General features: G+C 35.9%; 1 protein-coding gene across 1 annotated transcript in view; it reads right to left on the bottom strand.

Annotated features, from left to right (window-relative positions):
- Nucleotides 1-569: 569 nt before the first annotated feature.
- Nucleotides 570-11,400, bottom strand: part of LOC145681844 (regulator of G-protein signaling 7-like) — a 461,439-nt gene continuing 450,608 nt past the window's right edge. The window contains exon 7 of the mRNA XM_081753452.1: nucleotides 570-671. Within this exon, the coding sequence (XP_081609578.1) occupies nucleotides 570-671 (102 nt within the window). The remainder of the gene's footprint in view (nucleotides 672-11,400) is intronic.

The raw sequence follows: 11,400 nt of genomic DNA, 5'->3' as shown, positions 1-11,400 counted from the left end.
GCAGTTACGAACGTTCCTTGTTTTTCGCTTTGTTGCAACAATTGTCAAAAATGCTGCAGAGGGAATAAAAGTAGACAGAATGTATAAGCATATGTATGAAACAAAGTAATAAAAAAAAATAATAATGATTATAACTTGACAAAAAATTCTTAAAATGGGTAAAAAATGAAGTCTCACTTTTCATCTTGCCGGGACAGACCGGTTGTGAAACACTAGTCTAGACCGACTACTGTATTACATGTGGCAAGCCGCTCGACATGCACAAATTAGCATGGGGCTCCTAGCTGAGTTCCCATCGGGACCATATGTTAAAATGGACCTGATACTAGCTAAAATTTTACTTACAGAAAAATTACAATTGGAAAAAATGTAAGGTTGAATATAACAACTTTATGTGCTACGTGAGAGAAAAAGACACTTAAACTAGACATGATTTGAATTTAAGACACGTGCCATATGCGCTAAATTAAATATAGGCGGCTGTTGCTGAGAAAGCTCCTTGGAATTAACATATCACCAAAGAGATAAAAGTTCGTCACGAAGCATGCATGCACTTTGTCTTCTAGTAATCACGTTAAAAGAATTAGAACAATGCGTACCTGTTCATCAGCCTGCATTTGGACGAAGTCCCATTTGTGCTGCAGAACTTTTTTCATGTTGTTCAAGGCCTCCTGAAAAGCGAAAAGAAGAACCGTAAGGATAAGAATGTATGATAGAAGCCAAATTGAAATTCACAATTGAAGTTTGCAGAGAATTGAAATCTGAGTTCAAAATTGTAAAAAAAAAAATGCAAACATACATTTAATTGGTATTAACAGTAATTTAAATATGGTAAAATTTGTAACACACATGCATAATTAAATATTGCGGCCCCAGTTCGATTAAAATTACTTTAATATTAATCACAAAACCTTATCACGATCATTATTTCGGTTCATATTTAGCACACGGCCTCCAGAAGCACGTAAAAAAATACAAAATTTACGGAAGAAATGGAAGATGCAAGCACTGAAACATAACCTAAAGTAACCAAATCTAACTTATCCTAAACTAAACTAACTTAAACTGACCTGCACTAACCTAAGCTAACCTATGATTAATAAAAAACGAAATTCTATCATTTTTTTTTTCGAAAATTATGCCGGAATCCTACACTAATATAATCAAACATAACCGAAACTAACCTAACCTAACATGAACTAACCTAATGTGAACAGAAACTACCGAAATTATGACAGTTTTTTTTTTAAAATAGCTGGACCCCTTCTGCTAAACATTATCCATTTCCTTATTAATTATTATTCATTGTACAGAAAATAAAAATACACTTTAATCACTGTTTCCTCACTTATTATAACCATCTTTAACAGCTTGAATAAAACAAGTTTAAAGAAGTCTGGCCACAAGATTTGTTATCATAAGGTACCGGATTATTGTCCTTGTTGCCCTATAGCTAAATATACATAAACGTCATCGTTGTAAACTGTAAAAGAGAACTCTACGTTAAAAATTTGAGAAACATTAGCTCCAATCACAAACGTAGGTTTAATTTTCCTGTAAATTTTTAAATCTTGGACTTACGTTAGTTTTCCTACTGAACCTTTTATCTATTTATTTATTTATGCTTCACATTGTAAGAAGAGCCACTACTTTGAACGGGCTTAGACGAACTTCTAATGCTATTGCTTCCCTGTTAGGGTATCTAAATTAAAAATCTTGCAGCTGGTAACCCTGAATAATGTTTTTCTTCAGTATCGCTAGGTTAATGTTATGACAGTGCCTTAAAAATGTAATTTATAGTCAATTTTCTTTCAATTTCCATCCCTAGTTTATATTCGGTGTGAAATGCTTTCAGAGCTTTAATTGGAACTTCGTTAATATTTCATTAAATTTGTATTTGACAATTTTCTGTCTCAATAGAAAAATCATTGGAATAAAATTTTCCAAATTTATGTTTCCTATGAAATTAAGGATAATATTAATTTAACATATGCTAGAGTTAGAATGAATTACATCAACCAGGCAACAGTATTTGTCTAGTTTCTAGTCCAATTAACCGTGGGCAAATTCTAGTCTAATTATTTAACTTCACTAGGCAGAACCATTAAGCTAGCAAAATCTATCAAATTTTGCAGTTGTGTGAAATTTAAAACAATGTGCAAATGCTTAATGAAATGAAATCTTTGTTTTACGTCCCACGGTTATGCCGGTTAGGCTAAAGGAGACGGTGATGGTGAGGAATGAATGAAATGGTGGAATGAAGAAAGTGGGAGGAAACGGGAGAACCCCGAGAAAACCCACGCACACGGTGTTTGTCCACCACAAAGTTCACTTGGCGGGGCCTGGGATCGAACCCGGGACCCCAAGCACCAGAGGTGAACGCTCTACCACTGAGCCACCGCGGCCCCAAAAATGCTTAATGAAAGACAAGGATTAAAACTGAAATATGCAATATGTGAGTAGCAAAATTAACATTATTTGCAGATTTGCATAAAAAAGAGAAAAGAAAATTATATGTTTATATGTATATAGAAATGGCTATTATTGTTAAAAAGTTTACTTTTATTTGCTGACTTTTTCCCCGTAACAACCTGGATGCGAAAATCAAGAGTAATGGGGGAAATTCCCTCTACTTAATACCGGTATTTTTAGAAGAAAATTTCCCACCACTAAAAACTTATTGAGGAGTGAATAAAGTGACACTATTGCCAGAAGTTGTCAGAAATTTGCTAGTTAATTATAGTTATTCATACGTAATTAACGTGTACGACACAGTGACGATGCCAGCTTTCATTTCTTAGGGGGGCAAAGGAGGGGCAGATTCATTTTTTGGTGTTCGGTTATTTTTAATACTAAGAATGACAATTTTATTATATTTGATTTACATTACAGTACAACATGTATTTCGTTGTTGTTCTCGTATTATTTAATTATAAATTAAACTTATTTCAAATAAAATTCATAACCAATAAGTAAGGTAAAGTCTGCACATGAAATATTTTTCAATGCAACTTTTGATAGCCTAAACATAAATTGAATTAACTTTGCGCATGCTACAATAACACATTCGTCTATATCATAGGTACTAATATAAGCTATATTACGAGGGGCTGATGAAAAACTCGTAGCCCAAGTCAGAAGGAATGTAGGTAGAATGATGAAATTCAGTTTTGAAGAACATATCTCTCTGTATGTGCAAATACAGATTTTCATATTAAAACTGAAATTCTTATTGTGTTTTTCATGGCTCTGAAGTGATTGTGTGTGTCCAACCAGTGAAGTTTACGAACATCGAGATTACAGCTGTCATAAAACTTTTGTTCCACCGAAGTAAATTCATGAGGAAATTAGTGAAACACTACGGGGCTCTCCTCCGTTATATACAGTGGTGAAGAAGTGAGTGATCCAGTTCAAACGTGACGATTTCTCAACAGATAATGCTTTACCTTCAGGATGACCAAAAACAGTGACTGTCCCTGAAATCATGGATGCAATTCGTAACATTATTCTTAAAAATTGCAGAATTTCAGCAAAACGTGTGTCAAAGATTTTGCATATTTCTCTAGAACTCGTCGGTAGTACAGTTCATAATGATTTGGGCATGCGCAAGTTCTCGGCATAACGGGTTTCCAAAAATCTGTCAGGAGATTAAAAGAGTGAAAAAGTAACGGCATCAAGGGAAGTCTGCTCCCATTTTGATCCTAATGTCGATAAATCTCCATCACGAATAGAACCATAGACGAAATATGGTTGTATCACTACGATCCTGAAACGAAATAACAGTCAATGGAGTGGTAGCACTCATTTCCCCCTCGCTCCAAGAAGCTCAAGAGACAGAAGTAGGCTGAGAAAGTGTTTGCAACATTCTTCTGGGGTAAAGATCCAGTCGTACTTATTGACTACCTGTCCAAGGGTCTGACATTTAATGTAGAATATCTGCATTACTACTCACAAAATTGAAGGAAAAATTCAAAGTACAACGCCGCGGGAAATGAAAAGAAAGGAATTCTTTTCTTTCAAGAGAATGTTTCAGTTCATCAAGCACTGCGAATACAACTGACATTGTATGATCTAGGATTTCAATGTCTAGATTATCCTCCTCATTCTCCAGATTTAGCTCCGTCTAACTATTACCGGTATTATTTCCCAAACTCAAATAACACTTGAAAAGACGCCATTTTAGATCTGACAAGGCTAGTGCTACGAGCAGTGGTGCGAGGAGGTGTCCAGATTTTTAATCTGGTCTGCAACAACTGAAGCACTGTACAAGGAAGTGTATTGAACCTCAGGGAAGTATGTAGAACAACTAAACTTTCATCATTCCACGTGCACTTCTGGGTTGGGCTACGAAGTTTTCAGCAGCTCATCGTACATTTCTACTCAATATGCTAATGTCACGTCAGTGCTTTGAAGCAAAATAACTAAGGGAACACTAGTACATACCAATTGCGAACTAAAGATCAGCGCTTTGACAATACATTTTATTGGGAGTTAATTTAATTCTTGTGTATATTTATTATTATCATCATTTGCAGTAAGGAAAAGCACAACTTTTTTTTATCTCCTCCAAAAATCAAGCTCTGGTGCTGACAAATTATGCAATTTTAAGATCATCTTATGAATATTGTATGCCGATATTATTATTTCAGAAAAAAAGTATAGAACCTTTAAATAACACAAAATGTGTAACTGGAAACTTCAAATCTGGATAAATACAAACGAGTTATTTAATGTATATAATATAATTTATGGTTTTACCTTTTTAGTTTCTAATCGAAGTTGATCCAATGCGAAGGAAACAAGTCGACCAATTCTAATATTGTTGCTAGGCACAATGAAAGTTCTGTTTTCAGTTGAATTGAATCTACAATGTTGTTTATTCTCATTGTTGGAAATTAAAAATCATAAGGAAGAACTATGACTAAAATTTATCGGAAAAAATTGCAAAATTAGAAAACGGAAGTATACATCAGTGTTTTTTCCAGACATTTTTTGGGGGGCACTGTTCCCCGGAGCTCTGAGAGTACCCCCCGGACGAGACTAAAATAATACGTAAAAATATAATAAATAAAATAGTACCAGAAGTGGCCCCCGGAATACAATGTGTGCCCCCCCCGGAACACGTTTTCTGAAAGAACGACTGGTATGTATGCATACCCAGACGCACAAAAAAGGCTTGAACCAAGAGCGCCGATCCTGGGGGCCCGGGCCCCCCAAATCTCATGTGGGCCCCTATTGTATTTATGAATATACAATATTTGGCATAATTTGAATGCAATTTGTCTTAAAATCCTCATATTATATACCTCTGCATCTGAATGGGCCCCCCAAATTTACAGAGAAATCGGCACCCTTTGGCTCGAACACTAATCTGCCACGTAGTAAATGAATGCTTAGTACAATTTGACATTGAGATTGGTTATGATACTGACGTATAAAATACAATATGTAGAATGTTTTAAGATTGTAGGAGTCTGGGGTCGGTCAGGGGGACAGGAGTAGCCACTAGGGGGCGCTCGCCCCCTTGCCCCCCTCTGGGGTCGTCACTGGTACGACATTATCCCTAATCTTACCTAGTTAATAATTATGGGTGGTCAAATATGTGAACACTACGTCAACCCACTCCAGTGAGAAGTGTTTATTATTATTATTATTATTATTATTATTATTATTATTATTATTATTATTATTATTATTATTATTATTATTATTATTATTATACTCCTGTTTGCCCCCATATTGCCTGCTATGATTTCGTATTCTGGTAACAACACTGTCAGAATAACCATTATAGGATTGAAGTATATTGTCTTCTATAATGTTACAGTTCTATTGGCTTTGCTGAACAGCGATGTCATTCAGCCGATTCGCATCGGTTTCCCCGAACCGGTTGTTAGAATTGTCTCTTCAACTCTAGATTAAGTACTTCTTCTTCTTTATTTTTCTTCTTTCAAAAGGTTAATCCTTGTCTTTGTAGCCACAGTTTCCTATATTCAGCAGTTCTTTTCATCTTCTTGAAAGAAGTACATCCCATCTTATTGATCATATTTTTAAGGTAAGATGTTCTTGGTTGTCCTTTCGTCTTTTTCCCTAATATAAATATGTTGCCTTCGAAAATGTTTTTTTTTTCTTTTTTAAAAAAAGCATCTTGTCTAAGTAAATGAGTTTTGCTTTTCGTACTTCTATTTCTTTAAGTAGTTACCTTTTCTCATTTACTTGTTGCAGTATCATCCTATTGCACTTCTTTTCAGTTCATCTAGCTCTGATGATTCTTCTGCAAAATCACGTATCCACTACCTGAAGACGGGCTTTCTCCTGTTTTGCTAACGTCCAGGTTTCGCATCCATATGTTCATATGTACTTAGGAAAGAAAATTAAATATGTAGTACTATTTTTGAAAATCAATATGAGGATACTATACTTCATCCCAGTCACCATACTAGTACAATAATAATAATAAAAATGAAATAAAATTTTTGAGTTTTACGTCCCACGATTATGCCGGTTAGGCTAAAGGACACGGTGATGATGAGAGAGGAATGAAATGGTGGAATGAAGAAAGTGGGAGGTAACGGGAGAACCACGAGAAAACCCACGCACATGGTGTTTGTACACCACAAAGTTTACTTGGCGGGAGCAGGGTTTGAACCCGAGACCCCTAGCACCAGAGGTGAACGCTCTACCACTGAGCCACCGCGGCCCCAATAATAATAATAAATAACTATGTAGTAATAATATTAACACTCAGTCAATTTACTATACTGACCATAGAACCGGTTATTAAATATTGATCACAGAACTGGTTGTTAAATTATTTGAATGTCACCAAGCCCGCAACCAGAGGGGGCTAGGGGGGCCTGACCCCCCTAAACTTTTCGTGGCCACTCCAGATTTCAATACAAAAACACAATTAAGATATTTGTAAGGGAATTTTTGATGATTTGCCTCTCCTAACATATTCGTACCCCCCTGAACCTCTGTAGCTGGTTTCGGGCCTGAATGTCATCACTGTTCTTGGACATACGACCTAAATATGTTTCGAAAAGAGCAGATGCTGGGATGTTTAAGGAAATTCATGCTGGTTAAAACAGTGATCTTACACTTTGAAATAAGTCAAGAATTACCGATTCATATATGAAAGAAGGTCCGTGTGTGCTATTTTTTTTTTTAATATTACGTACAAACGAAGAATCGTCGTAGAGAGTAGCAGTGAGATTAAAAGGAAAAAAAAGGGGCGAGGGTGCTGGCAAAAAAAAAAAAAGCAATCTTTATTGTCTCACGATTATGACCTGTAGGCTAAAGGTGATATGATTAGTCAAAGTGAATGATTATGAAAGAATTGGCGGAATGAAAATGTGGAAGGATGTTGTACGCCAAATCTTCACGTAGCTTGGAAGCAAGAATAAATAGAAGCTGTCAATTATACGAGTCGTTACGATTTCAGGGAAGGGTGTAAATACAAGACCACCGGGACTTCGTCAAAGGTGTCTAATTTGCCAGCCAAAACAGTTGCAACAAATTGAAGAGGCTTTATCTGCACGGTATGTCTTAAATTCTACTGGGAATAAAACTGTGACGTAATGGAGCTTCCAGTTGGAAATTACCATATTCTATTTACAAGCCAAATTATTGACAAAAGAAATATTGCAAAATCAGTTATGATGCTACAGCTCGTGAAGAATTATAGTCAACCAGATAGCACAAATTTAACTGAACGATGCGGAGTTCAGTGTATCATCACCAACACTATTATTGCTGGATTTGAATTCTCTAGCAACTAAATTATCTTGTGATATTCCATAACGAGGATCACGTACCAAGAGCATCCATCTTACGTCTTTGCCTTCTCTGTATCTTTGTTATAAATAAATAAATAAATATATATATATATATATATATATATATATATATATATATATATATATAAAATTCTTTACACTGAAATTCAATTGAAAAGCAGTGAGCATGTTTAAATTACATATTACAGACGACAATGTATATCAGCACTACGTAACAAAAAAATTTGTTAATAAAATTTTATCGCAGCGAAAATGAATCTTCTAATGCACGCTCTATTAAAGTTGGAGACGCGTTTTTAAGTGATCTTTCCTAAACTCTGTACATCACTACTTTAGCAAGAACAAGGAGATCGTGACAGTTTCAGTCTGTAGAGTTTCGAGATTTTAATAGTCTTTCTATTTGCAGTTTCCAGTAAGTAAGTTGATTACATGTGATTGCGGAAATGTTGCAACTGTCGCAGATTTCCTGTTTATGTAACTGATAGACAGTCTTGTGATGCCGTAGGGCAGCTGTAGATGGCAGGGCGAATAATCTGAAAGTGGTCCCCACCACAATTTACACATAATCCTGGTTTCTTGGGGGGTCTTCTTGGGACATTCATAAGCCAAGTGGTTTTGAAATAACCATTCTTCAGAACTGACTTTAATTTTGCTGATGAGTTGACTTGGATGACTCCGTATTCCTCTTTTCTTTACAAGCTTTGGTAACTAGAGATCTTGGGCCATCATAAAATGTGATATGTTCTGGAAATATGTAAACCTAAACAGTAGTAGCATTTCACATCTCGTCCATTGAGATTTAGATTTAATAATTTTAATTTGCTGGGGGGTAGTAGTAATCGCATGACTTGGCCTAACTTTTTGGCCCCTGGGTCCCTGCCTCAGGACCCATGGTCCCTGGCCGGGGTCAATGACCTAGGGGTACCTAGGACCACCCCCTCTAAATTTTGGCAGGGGTACCTTGGCCCACCCCCTAAATTTTGGCAGGGGTACCTAGGACCACCCCCCTTAAATTTTGGAAATTGCCAAATCTAAAAATTTGGTATGGTAGCCTAGGACCATAGTATGTACCTCTATCAGTATTGGGTGTCTATGTCATTCCCTTTTATGGGTAAAAAATTGCCAAAAATTCAAATTTCGGAGGTTTTTGACCTAATTTATCCCCTTTGATGAGGTGTTATTACCCTATATAGTTATATGGGCGTATACAGGGGTCCATTACCTTTCATAACATATGGGTATATTAATGCACCCCTTTAAATTTTTGGGAGGGGTACCTTGGCCCACCCCTTAAATTTTGGAAATTGCCCAATTTCAATATTGGGTATTATAGTATAGGACCCTAATATGTACTATGATAAATTTGGGTGGTCCACCTCATTCCCTTTTAGGGGTACATAGGACCACCCCCCTTAAATTTTGGAAATTGCCAAATCTAAAAATTTGGTGTGGTAGCCTAGGATCATAGTATGTACCTCTATCAGTATTGGGTGTCTATGTCGTTCCCTTTCATGGGTAAAAAATTGCCAAAAATTTAAATTTCGGGGTTTTTTGACCTAATTTATCCCCTTTGATGAGGTATTATTACCCTATATAGTTAAATGGGCGTATACAGGGGTCCATTACCTTTCATAACATATGGGTATATTAATGCACTCCTTTAAAAATTTGGGAGGGGTACCTTCGCCCACCCCTTAAATTTGGAAATTGACCAATTTAAACATTGGGTATTATAGTATAGGACCGTAATATGTACTATGATAAATTTGGGGGTCCACCTCGTTCCCTTCTAGGGGTACAAAATTGCCAAAATATAAACGTAAGCAATACGTTATACCACGTGTTTGGTTTTTGGTCGATTTTATCCCCTTTGATGAGATGTTATTACCTTATATGGTTATATGGTCATGTATAGGGGTCCATTACCTTTCATAAGATATCGGTATATTTGTACACTTCTTTAAAAATTTGGGAGGGGTACTTTGGCCCACCCCTTAAATTTTGGAAATTGCCCAATTTAAACATTTGGTATTATAGTACCGGACCCTAACATGTATTATGATAAATTTGGGTGGTCCACCTCGTTCCCTTTTAGGGGTACAAAATTGTCAAAATATAAACGTAAGCAATACGTTGTACCACGTGTTTGGTCTTTTGGTCCAATTTATCCTCTTGGATGAGGTTCTATTACCTTATATGGTTAAATGGTTATGTATAGGGGTCTATTCCCTATCATAAGATATAGGTACATTTTGTGCACTCCTTTAAAAATTTGGGAGGGTACTTTGGCCCACCCCTTAAATTTTAGAAATTGCTCATTTTATATATTTGGTATTATAGTACTGGACCCTAACATGTATTATTATGATAAATTTGAGTGGTTCACCTCGTTCCCTTTTAGGGGTACGAAATTGCCAAATTTTACTACAACCACGTGTTTGGTATTTTGGTTCAATTTATCCCCTTGGATGAGGTCCTATTACCTTATATGGTTATATGGTCATGTATATATTGGTCCATTTCCTATTATAAGACATGGGTACATTGATGCACCCTTTAAATTTTTGGAAGGGGTACCATGGCCAACCCCTTAAATTTTGGAAATTTTCCAATTTGAGCATTCGGTATCATAGTACATGCCTCAACATGTATCATGATAAATTTGGGTGGTCCACCTCGTTCCCTTTTAGGGGTACAAAATTGCCAAAAATATAAACGTAAGCAATACGTTGTACCACGTGTTTGGTTTTTGGCCCAATTTCTCCCCTTTGATGAGGTTCTATTACCTTATATGGTTATATGGTCATGTATATGGGTTCATTCCCTATCATAAGACATGGGTACATTGACGCACCCTTTAAAAATTTGGGAGGGGTATCTTGGCTCATCCACTCGGTTTTAGAAATTTTTTAATATAAGCATTTGGTATCATAGTACAGGACTTCAATATGTACCACTATAAATTTGGATGGTCCACATCGTTCCCTTTCATGGGTAAAGAACTACCAAAAAATCAAATTTCGGAGGTTATTGACACCTATTTAGCACGTTATATGGTTTATTACCTTTATATGTTTATGTTCTCTTTTAAATTTGGGAATTATCAAATAAAAAAATTCGGTAAACGTTTTTAGGACCCATTGGTGTTCCTCTTATGACCAAATATTCAAAATTTAAAGGTTATTGACCGGCTTTATTATTGAATAAGTACAGGATTTATTACTTTTTCATAAGACACAGGTGTATTTGTGTACCAATCTTAAATTTTGGGAGGGGTACATTTCTTATTGTCATATCAATAATTGGTAATTGGATAGTATCTCATTCATTGGGTAAATCAGTATGATCACGTGATCAGTTATTAACCTATGATGGGATTAGGAGTCCAGAACATTGGTACATTGAAACTTTGTAGGATAATTTGAGAATGCGTCATTGGTTTTGATTATTCCCGCCAAATATAAACGTAAGCAAGACGTTGTACCACGTGATTGTCCTTGATGAGGTAGTGTACAGGGATTCATTTCCTTTGTTGTGGTACTTCTTAAGTTTGAGTACACACACACACTTCTAGAAAACAGTTGGTTCTACTCAGGTAAAC

Source organism: Thermobia domestica, chromosome 3 (assembly GCF_964235325.1).
Source record: "Thermobia domestica chromosome 3, izTheDome1.hap1.1, whole genome shotgun sequence".
NCBI classification, from domain to species: domain Eukaryota; kingdom Metazoa; phylum Arthropoda; class Insecta; order Zygentoma; family Lepismatidae; genus Thermobia; species Thermobia domestica.
The sequence above is the reverse complement of the archived record's forward strand: the minus strand, read 5'-3'. Positions and strand labels throughout refer to the sequence as shown.